Source organism: Mirounga leonina, unplaced genomic scaffold (genome assembly GCF_011800145.1).
Source record: "Mirounga leonina isolate KUSES-001 unplaced genomic scaffold, KU_Mleo_1.0 Mir_175, whole genome shotgun sequence".
NCBI lineage: Eukaryota > Metazoa > Chordata > Mammalia > Carnivora > Phocidae > Mirounga > Mirounga leonina.
Genome location: NW_023270453.1, coordinates 10,345,831 through 10,362,940, shown reverse-complemented (window position 1 = coordinate 10,362,940; position 17,110 = coordinate 10,345,831). Strand labels below are relative to the sequence as shown.

Genomic DNA, 17,110 nt, shown 5'->3' with positions numbered 1-17,110 from the left:
CCCCGCATCGGGCTCCCTGCTCTGCGGGAAGCCTGCTTCTCCCTCTCCCACTACCCCTGCTTGTGTTCCTGCTCTCGCTATATCTCTCTGTCAAATTAATAAATAAAATCTTAAAAAATAAATAAATAAATAACCCCTTCTCTCTGTCTTCCGCTGGGAGAGACCACAATCCCAAGCATGCCAAGTGGCTTTGATGTGGGGGAAGGAAATTTGCTGTTTTTGAATGTCTGTTCTAGTCACATAGGGTCCATTCTTCATTCCAGCCAGTTAATGCCTACTTCCACCAAATCTCAAGTGTGGCTCAAACTCCACGCTCCAGAGACAAATAGGACTTGACGGATCTCTACGAATTTGTCCAGTGAGGAGCAGAATCCACTGTGCTCCCCACCACCTTCTGTCTCTTTGGTGTGTGTGATTTATACATTTGCTCGATCCCTTGTTCTGGGAGTCAGGGACACTGCAGAGGCGCTGACATTCTAGTGACTGTGGCCCAGCATGACACGAGGGGCTATTGCAGATGTGCTCCCCAGGTGGCAGATTCTGAGATGATGCAGGTTAGGATGACAGAGTGCAAGGGGCTTCTTAGGGGTGCTCCTGGGATCAGCACCTGGAAGGAAGAGGAAGCAGCAGGGGTCGGGGAGAAGCTCTTCCCCAGGAAGCTGGGAGCTGGGACGGTCCTTCAGTTGTCCCACATCGGGTTGAGCTTGGAGCCTTAGTACCCACTTGGTGATCAGCCACTGGATTCAGGACACCCCTGGAAGGATGTGTGACCTTGACAAGAGGATTTCTTTCAGCTCAAGACAATCCCCGAAGAGGACTAACAGCTTCGGGCCACCTTCCAGCAACACTGCCAAAAGGTGGGGGAACAGGTCCTTCACCAGCCGGTGATCTGGAGGGGGTGCATCATACTGACCATCACGAAGGTTTAGGGGAAATGGAAAAGGAGGCTTGTAGAGGGGATCACAGCCACCAGAATATCCACAAGGTATCTTTCCTGGAAGAAGTAAGTCTGTAAAGTGAACTCGGGGAGTTTACAAGACACTGCCATAGAAAATAGAATTTTGCATAGAATGTATGTCTAGGCAGATGGGACATTAATGTCTGTCATCTGACAGATTTGGAGAATATGCATCATGTCGACGCTTTGTTGGATGTCATACACAAGAATTCATCTCCAGGGACAAAAGCTCTTGTTTGAAGGGAGGTCTATTAAGTATCAGTTCCAGAGTCAGAAAGAGAAGTGACTTATTTTAAAACTTTTAATCAAAGGGGTGCCTGGGTGGCTCAGTCGGTTAAGTGGCCACCTTCTGCTCAGGTCATGATCTCAGAGTCCTGGGATCAAGCCCCGAGTTGGGCTCCCTGCTCGGCGGGGAGTCTGCTTCTCTCTCTCCCTCTGCCCCTCCCTCTGCTCGTGCTCCCTCTCAAATAAATAAATACAATCTTAAAAAGACCTTTTTATCATGGACATTTTTTAATAATATATTGGAAATATTAGGTTCAAAGGTGGGAGAGACTACAAATCTCTTACATTTATAAATATCAGAAGGTCAAGGTGGGTAGAGTGAGAACAACATTAACTGCCTTTGGGGAAGGATTTCTGAGCCATCAGTATTGGTCTGCATAGGTTTTGCCGTAGGGCTGAATAGGTATCAGCAGAACATTCCCCGATATACTTATGATTTCTCTCAAATCCAAAAAAAACCCCACCTTATGCATGTTTAAAGTTCCTTTCTTTTTTACTAACCAGTCTGTATCCTAAAAATCAGCTCAGAATAGTAACAAACACAGCGTATTAGTGACAGGCTCGAGTTCACATTCAAATTCGTCTCCTTTGGAACCTGGGAAGGGTTAGTCAGTCACTGTGTTCCTTAGTTACTTTCTTCCTGAGTTACAAACGGGGGTGATGGGAAAATAATTATTTCCCTAGGGTGACTGGAAGGACGCGCCGGCCAGCACGCAGTCCGGGCTTACTGACAACAGCCTCTTGGCGAGCGCCCTCTGAGCTTCCAGGTTGCGTGTGATTCCGCTTTAGCCCGCCCCAGCTTCTTGTTGGATCCGTGCTCTCCGGGTCGTATCTCTGACTCGTCAGTAGTCTTCTGAGTTTTTCCTTTGACCACTAATGATGAGACGGAAAGGGAGAGCGCCCCCCCACCCCCCGCCCAGCATCTCACACCCTTCCTAATTCTCGCAGTCTCCCTCCGGGGCATCACTTTGGGGTGAACGTCCAGAACACCTATCCTCCTCTGGTTCTTTCCTCTCCGGTACCGTCCCACAGTGGGACTGCAATGTGTCTGACTCTTCTCTGTGCCCTGGAGCGCCGAGCATTGTACCCAGTGCAGCATAACTGTGGCAAAGTCATTGCAGATTCGACTTTCAGGAAGTGTACGATGAACGTATATTCTCAGGATGCGTGTGTGGATGTGTGTGACCCCGTAATCCTGCCACGTACCCCACTTGGCTCCCTGTTTCTCTCGCTGTCTATAGGAGGACACGTCGCTGTCCTGTTCCAGCACCTTCTGCGCAGACCTCTGCTTGTTTTCAAGCATTTTCCTTTCTGGAAGATCACTGAGCCAACTTGAACTGCCTCCCGTGTCATCTGGCAGTTGTGTATTCTCCTTAGAGAGGAGCGGCACATTGAGAAAATTTGGCATTTTGATTAGGACTTGACTTTCATGAAGCACTGTCTTGGCAGCCGGCCCCTTTCACCAGTGAACTAGCTACACCATTAAAAAAAAAAATTGTGTGTGAACTTTCAGGGAGTCTAAATGTGGAGAGGAGCTCTATATGTTTTGATTCCGAGTCATCAGGTCTTTTTATGACTCATCTTTTCGGAACGAGATTCAACCCTAGTAGTTTGCCACTCATTGCCCTGTCACCCCCGACCTCGTGGAAGACTAGTCAGGGACCGTTCTTTTAGGCCTCTGCATTGTTTGGTGTTCTATCTAAAGGCTCTTTAGATAAGAGATAACCTACTTAGGGAGACATTTCTTTTAAGCCAGGGTTATTTTTACAAGAAGATAAAACATGAATGCCTGATTTAAATGAGAATATCCTACTAAAGTTTTCCAACACTAGTTGAAGGGTTGCCTGGGGTATAACAGATGTTTACGCTATGAAAACTTTTCTCCTGAGCCAGTGCTAGTAGCTAAAAATGAAAATAGCTGCTTCCAGTAGGCTTGTTCTGGCTGCCCACATGGCCCCCATGATGACCGGGACCATTCCAAGAGGGCAAAGGATGCAGTCTTTTTCACCGAGAGGCTGGTTGTATTTGTATATGTACTTTGTTTTTCTTGTAAGGAAGTCTGCCTCTGAACACTTTAATGAAAGGCAGAGCTAGAACGAGAACAGATTGGCCAAATCACGAAATGCTTGAGTAAGAGGATATATTTTGAACGTGTTTTTTTTTTTCCCTTTGGAACTTAAGAAGAATGGCTGCAATGCAAAACAAGGCAGCACATCTTGGCCAAGTTGGGAGGGTGGTTTTGGAACTTACCGCCTTCGTCGGTGATAATGGATTCAGGAGAAAAGTTTCTAGAAGAATTTGGAGACATTCATAAATGATAGCTGTCTAAGGGGACGAAAGAAGCTTTGGGTGTAGGGGTCCCTATATTCTTAACCCCTGCAGGCTGGGATCTGGAGCACGCATCTCACAAAATGCCCAGGGACGCACAGCTGCCTCCTGCCCACATGCTTGGGTGCTGTTTCTGCAGGTGGCCCTGCAGCCTGCAGGCCTCCTGGGGCTTCCTCTAGAAGAGAATTTGACTGCCTGCTTGAAAAGAGTGGGAAACTATTTTTTTTTTAAGATTTTATTTATTTGAGAGAGAGAATGAGAGAGAGAGAGAGAGAGAGCACACATGAGAGGGGGGAGGGTCAGAGGGAGAAGCAGACTCCCCGCCGAGCAGGGAGCCCGATGCGGGACTCGATCCAGGCACTCCAGGATCATGACCTGAGCCGAAGGCAGTCGCTTAACCGACTGAGCCACCCAGTACCCACGGCTCTGAAGGGACTTGGTAATGCACACGCTTCTTTGAGGGCAGATTAGAAGCACCCCGAATCCCCAGGCATACCTCCTGTTCATTTTTATCTCTAACTTGGTCCAAAGCAATGATCCAGATTCATTACCGAGAGTTTGGAGATCTACTCTTCAGTGAACTGTCCTGCAACCCTCCCTTCTCCCCAAGCTAACAAACGTCATAGCCCTGCAGCCACATAACAAGCCTGTGATCAGACAGCAGTTGCCGGCTCCTGATTACCCCCTTCCTTCTCCAAAGCCTTTGATTGCCTTTTGGCCTCACTCATTTGTCATGGAATAAGAAGGTAGAGCAAGCAGTGGTGAACACTGAGTGGCTAGGTTAGGTGAAGTCCGGGTCATACACAGCAATCGGACACAGAAGGGGCTGGGTGATTCCATGGAGAGGAAACAGAACCGAGGATGGAAAAGAGAAGCAGGGGCACCTGGGTGGTTTTTCCTTTGACCACTAATGATGAGACGGAAAGGGAGAGCGCCCCCCCCACCCCCCGCCCAGCATCTCACACCCTTCCTGTGAAGGGGGGGGGGGTCTCTGCTCAGCGGGGAGCCTGCTTCTCCCTCCGCCCCTCCCCCTGCTCATGTGCACTCTCTCTCAAATAAGTAAATAAAATCTTAAAAAAAGGAAGGAAAGAAAGAAAGAAAGAAGAAAAGAAAGGAGAAGCAGACTGGTCACCAGTGACCCCTGTCTTCCTTTCCATTTCCTTACCCTCCCTAAGCCCACAACTTGCTGGTCAAAGCAGCCATTTTATGACAGAGCTCAAATAGCTTTTAAAGAAGTTGGATTCAGTAAACCCTTAATAAACACCTGCTACACACCAGAACTGGTAGATGACGAGTACAACGCGGTGTTCCTCTTTCCAGAGCTCGCAATTCGGCGGCACGCGTGAAGCTCTGGGTCAGCGCAATGGGCTCACAGGGGTCTGGGAGGGCGCTGGACGGCAGGCGCACAAGGCGGCTCCGTCTTAGGCCTTCTTCACATTACCGCCAGGGGACGGAAGTTGCAGGCAGCCCCAGAGCCCAGTGGTGATCCTTCGAAGCCATGATTCTTTTTTTTTTTTTTTTAAGATTTTATTTATTTGACACAGAGAGAGACACAGCGAGAGAGGGAACACAAGCAGGGGGAGTGGGAGAGGGAGAAGCAGGCTTCCCGTTGAGCAGGGAGCCCAATGTGGGGCTCGATCCCAGGACCCTGGGATCATGACCTGAGCCAAAGGCAGATGCTTAACGACTGAGCCACCCGGGCGTCCCTGGAGCCATGATTCTTTAGATCTGTCATCAAAACTGGGCGCACATCTCGTCCCTCACTGTTTGTGTTGCTTTCCGGCCAGAAGTACAGGGTTCAGTTAGCCCTGGTGAAAACTCACCGCAGTGACCGGTTAGAGAGAACCATAATGAAGCCCCTACCCGGGTCTGTGGGGAGCGCCATGGGCGCTTATGGAGTGCCAAGGTCAGCACAGCCCGGAGAGGCCTGTCAGGAACTGCATGGAGGCCCATGGTGACATGCTTCTCTGGGCCCCTGTTCGGCTTCAGCTGCGGGGCTGAGGGCATCTCTCATCAGCTTAGGTCAGTGAAGCCTTGCTCAAGTGTCTGGAAGGTCATTTTGGTGTGTGGAAAAAGCCAATGTGAGGGGTGCCTGGGTGGCTCGGTGGGTTAAGCGTCTGCCTTTGGCTCAGGTCATGATCTCAGGGTCCTGGGATTCCAGTCCCGTGGGGAATCCTTGCTCAGCGGGGAGCCTGCTTCTCCCTCTATTCCCCCCACCCCACCTTGTGCTCTCTCTCTCTCTCTCACTCTCTCTCTGACAAATAAATAAAATCTTTAAAAAAAAAAAAAAAGCAAATATGAACATCAAATCACACTCTACCAAAACAAATACTCTAGGCTCCCCACCTAAGAGACTGGCAGTTGAGAGATCTTGGTTCATCTCAAGAATATTTTTAGCCATCATAATCTTGTTTATGATTTTTTTTTTTTTTTGGTCTGGAATAGAGATGAATTCTACAAGTTCTTTTTTCTCTCTCACAAGGAGTTGCCACATTGTCTTAATCTGCAGTTAAGCCAAATTTCTTTGTTTTTTAAATTTTATTTAAGAGAGAGAGAGAGCACTTGCGCGCACAAGCAGGGGGAGGAACAGAGGGAGAGAGACAAGCAGACCTCCTGCTGAGCATAGAGCCTGACGTGGGGCTCAATCCCACAACCCTGAGATCATGACCTGAACCAAAACCAAGATTTAGTCACTCAACGGACTGAGCCACCCAGGCACCCCAAGCCCAATTTCTTTGTTTAAATGAAAAACAAAACAAGGGGTGCCACATTGGGCTCCATGCTGAGCATGGAACCTGCTTGAGATTCTCCCTCTCCCTCTGCCCCTCTCCCCACCCCTACCTGCATTCTCTTTCTCTCTAAAATAATAAACAAATCTAAAAAAAAATAAAACAAAAAAAAGCTTCAGAACTTAATTCAGCATTTTTTTTAGGTAGCTGTTTAGTATGAGTGTTCTGGGCTTCCTCCATTTTTCGTGTAGCCAAATGTTTTTTTCCTCTCTATATTTTCTCTTGAAATGAAACTCCTGTCCCAAATCTGTACTCCCGTAGGCATATCTAGGACTGTTGACTTTCAGAACTGTTGGTAACATTTGCTATAAAAGTCTGTCATCCAGGGGTGCCTGAATGGCTCAGTGGGTGGAGCACCGACTCTTGATTTGGGCTCAGGTCATGGTCTCGGGGTCGTGAGTTCAAGCCCCATGTCGAGCTCCAAGCTCAACACAGAGTCTGCTTGAGATTTTCTCTCTTCCTCTCCCTCTGCCCCTCCCCCTGCTCATGCTCTCTTTCTCTCTCAAATAAATAAATAAAATCTTTTTAAAAATTTAAAAATAAAATCTTAAAAGTCTGTCATCCAGCTTATCTGGTTGTTCCTCTCAGAGCTCCACTGGGACTAGGTAGACATTTCTTCTGTCATCTTCATGTAGGAGTGGACAGACATCCGCAAGACCAGGACTTTGTCCTCCTCATGGGACACATGTATAGCATCCAGTACAATTACTTTAGTAGACTTAGCGTTTTGAATTTTCCGGTTTGAATATAATAGAAATTATTTCTTCACAATTATAATGTACATATTAGGGTAGAAATATATGTACTCTCATTCTTTTTTTTTTTTTTAAAGATTTTATTTATTTGTCAGAGAGACAGAACACAAGCAGGGGGAGAGGCAGGCAGAGGGAGAAGCAGGCTCCCCACCAAGCAGGGAGCCCTATGTGGGACTCGATCCCAGGACCCTGGGATCATGACCTGAGCCAAAGGCAGCTGCTTAACCGACTGAGCTACCCAGGCATCCCAGTACTCTCACATTCTTAAACAAAATGGTGTTTCCCTTGGAGACTTACAGACATTACCTGAAGTCAGCATGCGGGGTAGAATGGGGGGGAGGTATGGTTTTCTAGAGAGTTCTTATAGATCTGGAGATTGATAGCCCAAATTGGTACATTAAAAACACCACTCATAGAAAGGGAATTTAAGGGGCGCCTGGGTAGCTCAGTCGTTGGCGTCTGGCTTCGGCTTGGGTCGTGATCCTGGGGTCCTGGGATTGAGCACCGCATTAGGCTCCCTGCTCAGCAGGGGGCCGGCTTCTCCCTCCCCCACCCCCCCTGCTTGTGTTCCTTCTCTCGCTTTGTCTCTCTCTGTCAAATAAATAAATAAAATCTTTTTTTTTTTAAAAAGGGAATTTAAAAAAATTTTTTGGCTGTCAGCCTATTTCCTTCCAAATACTAACACAATTCTTCAATTCCCTTCTTCATTTCCTATCTACTTAGTTCTTTGGGACTAAGTTAGCAAATGCTGCTTCCAAAAGGCCCATCGGCGAAGCGGGGACCACCGCTGCCAGGGCTCCCTCCCTCCTTCACGGGGGCCACGAGGCCCCTGCCTTCCTTGTTGTTGTTTTCACTCTCTGACCGCTCTATTGAGGTATCATGCACATACCAGACAGTTCACCCGTTTAAAGTATGCCCGTCGGTGGTTTCTAGTAGATTCCCAGAGTTTGGCAACCATCATCACAATCACATTTAGAACATATTCTCCACCCCCAGAGAAACCCCTGCACCCAGTAGCAGTCATTCCCTGTTTCCCCCAACTCCCTCAGCGCTGAGCAAACACTCACCTACTTCCTGGCTCTATCGACTTGCCTATTCTCAGTCCCCTGCTTTTCATGCTCTGCCTCTTCACCAAGGCCCGTGCCTTCCTCTTGCCTTCCTCTTGCCTTCCTCTTGTCTGAGGAGGCTGCAGCACCAGCATCTCCAGGGAACTGGAGGAGTAGATAGGAACCCTCTCGCACAAGGGCACGCACCCCTTTTCTGGCCCCGAATACCCTGCTCCCTTGCCCTTGGCACTGCGGCTTTTCTTGGTTTCTGCCTTCATTCCTCTCCCAGGTGTAGGCAGAGGGGGGTTCATGTGGAGGGCAGCTTCTTGTTTGGGGAATTAGGCAGCAGACGGAGCCCACAGCTCTTTTTGGCTCTGCCCCTTAGGTCAGCACTCCAGGCCAGGCAGAGCACAGACCCAGTGCGTGTAGATACACGCCAGCCTCACGGCCTGTATGTGCTCCGGCCTCTAACTCCAGGGAGAGACCTCAGATGGGTTGGGGCTGCAAGAATCTGAGTCTTCCAGGACCCAGGCCTCTGATCTTGAATAAGTATGTGATTAGAAACAGAAATGAATCTGATAAAACAAAAAAGCAAGAACAGACTAGTTGTAGTCTTGGCCACTCTACTGAGTAGTCATATGACCCTGGGGGTCATTTCACTGGCCCTGAGCCCAGCGTTCACATCTTCCAGTGATGGAGCGGGGCTGACTGATCTGTGTGTTGTGTCTTTCAGCCTATGGGTCCTACAGCCTGCCCAAGAACACAGAATGGTTGTGTAGGAGCTGCCCTTTCTAAGCCCATTTTCCAAATGCCATCTTACGTTGGGATTTCTTGCTCAGAGGTTGGATTAGATCTGTGGGGCTTATATACACTGTTCATAGTTTCTGCCCCTCACTCAGTGTGGGAAGTTGGCATGTGTCTTAAGCTGAAGGTGTGTTGCAGGCCAGTTGCCCATTTAATTCTGCTGTCTGTACACCTAACCAAAATAGATTATCTAAAAATCTTGTGCATAGCCCTATTGAAACACTGAGTTGGGGAAGGCAAAGTAAGAGGAAGAGGGAAGAGAGCATTAATTTATTTCCTTAGACATTTTGTTTGGTTATGGTTGTTATCATCATCACGTCTCCTAACAACATCCGTGATGGTTGTAATTATTAACTACAGGGACCTTTGTTATGCTAAGAGCCCTAATGATTTTTAGACTTGCAAGTTTTTTTCCATTGAATCACTGAGCTAAACTACTCTGCATGGATAGGAGAAACATTTGAAATGTCTTCGGGTGAGTCTGGGAAAGAAGGAGAGTTAGGAGCGTGTGTGCTGAACGGATGGGGGGCAGGCTGGTCTAGCAAGAATAAGGTGTGTAGAGAACAGATGAGGCAGGAATGCCCTACACCATCCATGGTGACCCTCCAGATGATCCCACCAGTCTTCAAGAAACTAGAAAAATCACAATATGAATGGTGTCGCTGGATTTCGTATGAAGCTTTCCTGTTCTGGTTGCCAGAGGGACAAAGCAGACAGACGTGTGAAGAGGCAGCTGACATTTTGGTCCCAGGACAAGACCGCCTGTAAGCTCTGGGGTGGTCTGGGGGAGGGGGCATCGGCTATATGAGGCTCCTTTTTAAATGTGAAGTCTAGTAGAGCTGGAAAGCTGGATGATGAACAACTGTAGTTGAGAATTTAAATGAGGAGCTGATTCTACATTTTAAATCTCTCTGAAATCCCACCTCCTTCTCTCTCTTCCCATCACCCCTGCTCTGGTTTAGGTAACCTTGAAGTCTCATCCAGATTGCTCCCCACATTCGATATTTCCTACATGATAGGCAACATGATCTCTCAAACACAGATTTACCTACCCCGTGTCCCTTTGTGTTTGACTCTCACCCACTTCTTTCAGATTATTGGCAGATATCATTTCCTCGCCCAAGTGTTCCAGATCAGACCCCTTCCCCAAAAGTGTGGATTGACACCCATTTCCTTAATACCCTGTGGTCACTTCATTGGAGCCATTTCCAGACTCTGAAGTAACTACTTCTTTTCTTACCTAAAGCCCTCATTAGATGGTCAAGTAGACAGCAAGAACATTATTTACACTGTTATATTTACATTGCCTGATGCTTAGTAGATGCTCAAATATTTGAATGTCTGATTCAATAGATGCTATGGAGTCGGCTGGAGGGGTGGTGACATTGGAGGTGTGGTGACCACGAAGGATAGGTCAGATGTGGCCATGCAGAGACAGGCACTGCTGACATGAAAAGGCACAGGAGATGGCAGGTGGTTTGATGTGATTAGAGCATAGAGCAAGAGTTGGAAGACCACAGCCTGTAGGTCAACTCTGGCCCCCCATCTGATTTTGTAAATAAAGATTTATTGTAACAAAGCTAGGCTTGTTCATTAACACACTGTCTATAACTTTCACACTACATGGACAGAGTTGAGTAGTTGTCACCATAAAGCTTGCAAAGCCCAAAATATTTACTCCCTGCCCTTACAGAAAAAGTAACCACCCCTGGAATAGAGTATAAAGGGGAGAGTAGTAGGAGATGAAATTTGAAAAGTAGGTAGGGCCAGATACTGGAATTCTCAGAATAAAGTGTAAATTCCTTAGTCACATGTTCTGTAGATGATGGTACTGGGTTTTTTATTTTTATTTTTTTAAAAGATTTTATTTATTTGTCAGAGACAGAGAGAGAGCACAAGCAGAGGGAGTGGCAAAGGGATAAGCAGGCTCCCCGCTGAGCAAGGAGCCTAATGTGGGACTCGATCCCAGAACCCTGGGATCATGACCTGAGCCAAAGGCAGATGCTTAACTGACTGAGCCACCCAGGCATCCCTGTACTGGGTTTTTAAAAACCCATTTCTCTTTCCCTTGGTCCAGCACTCAATAGAAAGTACTCAGTCAGGAACACTTTATGTCCATTTTCCCTCATGGTACCCTGCCCCTCTTCTAATGCCCCTGACACTGACCTTGTTCTTAGAATATTGAAGCTCTCAGGGACTATCCACTGCTAGGTATGCAGACTGATCGAATTACACAGACCTAGTTAATATGAACCTGCTCTAATTTCAGCTGGAGAAAAAGTATTCTTAAATTTAGTCTTTCCTCTCCCCCACCCCCCACCCCCACAAAAATCTCAGGAAAGGTGGACCGAAAAGATAAGCTAGGAACTAAAATTAAAATCTTAGGGCATATTGTTTCAAAGTTGACATTTTAAAAAGAAGGGTATACAAAACCTGATCACAAAGAAAGGAAAACGACAAGCCAATCGATCTTGTGAATACAGATGCAGAAATTCCAAACAAAATATTAGCAAATCAAATTCAGCGATTATAAAAAAGATAACATCACGACCAGATTGGATTTGTTCCAAGGATGCAAGGTTGGTTTCATGTTTGAAAATCAATCATTGTAATTCAGTTCATTAACAGAAGAAAAGAGAAGTATATAATCATGCCTCCTCAGCCTTCTCAGCCAGATCGTTCTTTCTGTGGGGAGCTGTCCCGTGTGCTGTAGGCTATAGATCGCTCCACCCGCTAAATGCCGGTGACACCCACCCAGTTGCGACAACCAAAAGTGACTCCAGACATTGCCAAATGCCCTGTGAAGAGCAACGTCACCCCCAGCTGAGGATCACTCTAATACATAAAGAAAATGATTTGACAAAATTCAAATCCCATTCATTATGTTAAAACCAACATACTCAGCTACTCAGCAAACTAGGAATAGAAGAAAATTTTCTTAATCTGATAAAAATAATTTTTTAAAAAAAATCTACAACAGGGGCGCCTGACTGGTTCAGTTGATGGAGTGTGGGACTCTTGATCTCAGGGTTGTGAGTTCGAGCCCCAGTTTGGGGGTAGACTTTACTTAAAAATAAATAAACAATAAAACTTTAAAAAAAAAACCTTGTGGCAAACATTATACTTGATGGAGAAATATTGAAAGCTTTCTCTCTGATACTGGGACCAAGACAAAGATGCCGTTTCTATTCAGCTGACTTGAGAACCCAGCCGGTACGATAAGGCAAATGACAAAAATGAATGGGTCACAAAAGGAATGGAAAGGAGGAAATATAAATCTCTCATTTACAGACACCACTGTGTATGTAGAAAATTGAAAACAATCTACAAATAAACTGTCCGGATCACACAGCAAATTGGTTGAATTTACTTATTACAAGATCAGTGTACTTTATATTTCTGTATACCAGCAGCAATTAGAAAAATTTTAGAGTGACACCATTTAGGGGTGCCTGCTGATTCAGTTGATGGAGCATGCAACTCTTGATCTCTGGGTCGTGAGTTTGAGCCCCACGTTGGGTGTAGAGTTTACTTAAAAAAAACAACTAAAAATTAAAAAAAAAATTTTTTTTAAAGTGACAACATTTATATTACCTTCAAAAAACATCAAATACTGGGGCGCCTGGGTGGCTCAGTCGTTAAGCGACTGCCTTCAGCTCAGGTCATGATCTCAGGGTCCTGGGATTGAGCCCCGCATCGGGCTCCTTGCTCGGCCGGGAGCCTGCTTCTCCCTCTCCCACTCCCCCTGCTTGTGTTCCCTCTCTCGCTGTGTCTCTCTCTGTCAGATAAATAAATAAAATCTTAAAAAAAAACCCAAAACCATCAAATACCTAAGAAGACATATAATGACAACTGCATAAAATCTCAGACTTGACACTCTAAGACATTCTTGAGGAAAGTTGAAGAACCAAATCAATGCCTATCTAACGTTAGTGCATCAGTATTTCCCAGAGTGTATGTTAATGCACAGACCTGAGGCCCTTAATGCTTTTGATTCAGCAGATCTGAGGTAGGGCCCAAGAATTTGTAGTCCTAGGTGCTGTGCCGAGGTTCTGCGGTTGCTGGTGAAAGGACCACAGCTCGAGAGCCACTAATCTAAGTAAGTAAGGGTGTATACCATATTCGAGGATTCAAAAAACACTGGAAAATTCAGTTCTCCTCAGTCTGAGGAACTTCTGTTAGTTCCAAAGTCCCAGCAGAGGGTGTGTGTGTATCTGGGTGTATGGAAACTGACAAGCTGAATCTAAAATTTACATGGAAATAAAAAGGGCCAAAAGAGCTAGTGCAGACTTAGAGAAGAATGGCAAAACTGGAAGGCTTTAAACTGCCAGATAGCAACACTTATAATAATTAAAACAGTGTTTAAGGGGTACCTGGGTGGCTCAGTCGGTGGCACGTCTGCCTTCAGCTCAGGTCATGATCTCGGGGTCCTGGGATCGAGCCCCACATCGGGCTCCCTGCTCAGCAGGGAGTCTGTTTCTCCCTTTCTCTCTGGCCCTGAACCCAACCCCACCCCTGCTCGTGCTCTCTCTCATTCGCTGTCTCTCTCTCTCAAATAAATAAATGAAATCTTTAAAAAAATAGAACTGTTTAATTGGTATACAAATAGACAAGTAGACAGATAAGAGAATTCATAAACAGACCCAACACATCCAAGGGGACCTGTAGGGGAGAAAGGACGGTCTTTCCAAGGCATGGTGCTGGAACAATTGGGTATCACTTTAGAAAACAAAGACTCTTGACCTCACACCATACACAGAAGTTCATTCCAGATGAATTGTAGCACTGAATAGCAGAAGCCTATCCGACCAGAATGCCTATCCACCGTTACTGCCGTGAATAGCAGCGAATAGCCAGTGAATAGCAGAAGATATTTGCAATAAGTATATCCAACAAATGGTGTCTATCTAGTACGTGTAGTACTCTATTTTTTATTTTTTATTTTTTTTAAAGATTTTATTTATTTATTTGAGAAAGAGAGAGAGAGAGAAACAGCATGAGAGGGGAGAGGGTCAGAGGGAGAAGCAGGCTCCCCGCCAAGCCAGGAGCCCGATGTGGGACTCGATCCCAGGACTCCGGGACCATGACCTGAGCCGAAGGCAGCCGCTTAACCAACTGAGCCACCCAGGCGCCCAGTACTATATTTTTTAAAAGACAACTTGATAGAAAGAGGAACAGGCAGCACTTTGTAAGAGGATCTCCAAATAGCCAGCTAAGTATTATGAAAAAAAAAAAGTGCAACACTGTTTTCTTGGGAGTGGATGGAAAATCACAATGGGACGCTGGTGCGTGCCTGCCACGGAAGGAGAGCCAGCAGGCCTGCGGGCGGGAGCGCGCTTGGGACAAGTACTCGGGAGAGCTGTTTGTCGTGTCTACCAAAGCAGACACTCCTGTGACCCCGCAGTGGTATGTGGCTTTATATCTGGCGGGTGTGTGTAGCTGCTTCTCCCTGGCCGTGCTCCGCTCTGTCTGCTGACCCAGCCCATGCCATTCCGTCTGTCTGCCCACCGAACCCGGCTGTGGGCAGTCACCTTGCCCGGAGTCCTCCTGCCTTCAGGATTAAACTAATATAGCCAAGCCGGCTTGAGAAATTTGCATGTATTCTCGGGTTAATCATACCAAAAACAAAGGAATGCCTTAAACCATCTCTAAATTTGTAAAGCCTGCAGGCTCTCTGATGGACCTGGGAGTCAGGTGCTTTGGGTGGGTGGGTGGGCATTTGTGTAACCTCTCAGATCCCAATGTGAAAAGCATTCTCCTGCACCACCTGGGTCAACAATTTTTTTCTTTTTTTTTTTTCATTTTATTTTAAGTAGGCTCCACGCTGAGCGTGGAACCCAACGTGGGGCTTGAACTCACGACCCTGAGATCAAGACCTGAGCTGAGATCAAGAGTCAGATGCTTAACCGATGAAGCCACACCCAGGTGCCACCCACCCACCTCATGCCCCCGCTGGGGTCAGCTGTTAATCATGTTTGCTTCCACCACTTTTTTTGTTGTTTTATCAAAGTTTGCACTCATAGAGGGTCAAGTAGTTTCACAGGGTTATGAAAAGCACCCTCCTCCCATTTCCTACTCACTAGAAGACATGACTTTTTTCTTTAAGATTTTATTTGAGAGAGAGGGAGCAAGCAAGAGAGAGAGAGAGAGCACGAGCGTGGGGGGTACAGAGGGAGAGGGAGAAGCAGACTCCCCATGGAGCAGGGAGCCCGACGCAGGACTCGATCCCAGGACCCCGGGATCATGACCTGAGCCCAAAGCAGACACTTAACCAACTGAGCCACCCAGGTGCCCCTAGAGGACATAGTTTTTAACTCACCCCGTTTCTTTGTTATTTGACTTCACACCCTCCCACTGCCACTATCGACATTTTACTATATATCTTTATCCTTTCGGTATTTCTTGTGTGGGGGTAAATATTAAGTATGCATATATTTAAGTCAAATTGAGAAAGCTCCATTTTTCCATATGCATTTTTTCCACTTAGCTTTATATTCTTTTGAAAACACTGTTTATTATTCTATCTGTGAAGGTGCCTTGATTTGTTTAACCACACCCTTATTGTTGGACATTTTCAGTGATTTCTTGTTTTGTTTGTTTTCTTGCTACTATGAATGCGAATATAATTCATATGTCTGTGTGTGTATGTGTGCTTATTACTATAGGCAAATAGATTCATAGATATATGCCTTTTCTCATAATTTTAGTTTTCTGTGGTTAATAACTGTACAGGTTTTATTTGCTTGCTTCGCATTCTTCACCCCCTGGAGTGCTCTGCACTGGACTGGTTGTTCACTGCACCGTTGACATCCTGGGGATGTCACCAGCGTCCTGGGATTCCCTTTGGCTTTCTCTCATTCTCTCCTGGTCCCCAGCTCCCATGTCTTTGTTTACTCCTTTGTCTGGGGGAGCAACCCCACTCCCCCACCACCCTGCAGAAGCTTCGTGAGAAAGGCATACGTGGGAGATCCATTGTGTAGACCTCACCTGTCTTAAAAGCATCTTTATTTTACTACCGCCTTAATTTGGTTAGGCATAAAATTCTAGTTCTCAATTCACTCAGAATTTTGAAGGAATCATGACGTTGTTTTCTGGCTTCTGATATCCCTGCCGGGAAGTCTGTTGCTGTTTCGATTCTTGGTCTTTTGTTTTGTGACCTGATGTTCACTCTGGAAAGATTTTGGGATCTTGGTCTTCAGCATCCTGAGATTTCAGTGATGTGCCCTGACATAGGTCTGTTTCATTCTTGTTCATTATGTTGTTCTAATGGGGACTTTTGTATCTGGAAACTCAGAGCCTTCAGTTGAGGGTCCTCTCCTTGAATTCCTTTACTTGTTTATTTTGATACTCTCTTCCCCTCTACTTTTCTGATTTATTTTTCTGGGTCTCTCATTATCAGATGTTGGCCTCCCATACTTACTCTCTAATTTTCTTGTCTTCCCTGTTTTGTTTTGTTTTTTAAATTGTCTATTTACTCATTTCTCTACTTTATCTTGTAGGCTTTGATTTCATTTTTCAGTTCTGCTGTCCTAGTGTTAATTTCTAAGAGGTGTTTTTGGTCCTCTGGGTTTTTGTTTTAAGAGCATTCTATTCTTGATGGATTCAGTATCTCCTCATCTCTTTGAGGACATTAATAGTCCTCTTTTAGAAATTATCAATTCTGCATAGTTTGTTTTTGTAAGTTGCTTTCTTTTCCTTTTTGTTTGTTCGGGTATGTCTTTCATGGTAAAGGGTTTTCTCAGCTGCTCAGTTTCTGCGTGTGCACAATTTAAGAGAGGACGTTGAGAAGCTGATTAGAAATTCTATGTGGGGGTTTGGTGACTGTACTCTTCGTCTGAAGGGGGAATCTTGCTGAGCTGCTTCATTGGGGAACCCATAGGGTCGGCCCCTTTGGGCCCTTGGACATTCAGATGCCCCAGGGAAGACTTCTGGGTTTCTGTCCACAGGGCATCTGTTTGGCTTCATTTACTCCTCATTTCCATCACGATCCTTCATGATCAGCTCTCTTCAAATCCCTCTTTTACCTTCTTTAAGAAAAAACATCTAGTTTTCTGCCGGGGTGACCTCATTCCTGCTGAACCAATTCTGCTCTTTCCACCGTCCTCTTGGCCTCCCCTCCCAGAACTGCTCTGCACCCCCAGTGCC

The 17,110-nt window shown here is 46.1% G+C and overlaps 2 protein-coding genes across 4 annotated transcripts in view; one reads left to right on the top strand and one right to left on the bottom strand.

The window, feature by feature from the left end:
- Window positions 1-17,110, top strand: part of PROSER2 (proline and serine rich 2) — a 46,625-nt gene that overhangs the window by 23,666 nt on the left and 5,849 nt on the right. The window lies entirely within an intron of this gene.
- Window positions 877-2,763, bottom strand: LOC118021590. Its single transcript, XM_035021659.1, has one exon. The coding sequence runs from the start codon at window positions 2,649-2,651 to the stop codon at window positions 1,968-1,970; it is 684 nt and encodes a 227-aa protein (XP_034877550.1). The 5' UTR covers window positions 2,652-2,763; the 3' UTR covers window positions 877-1,967.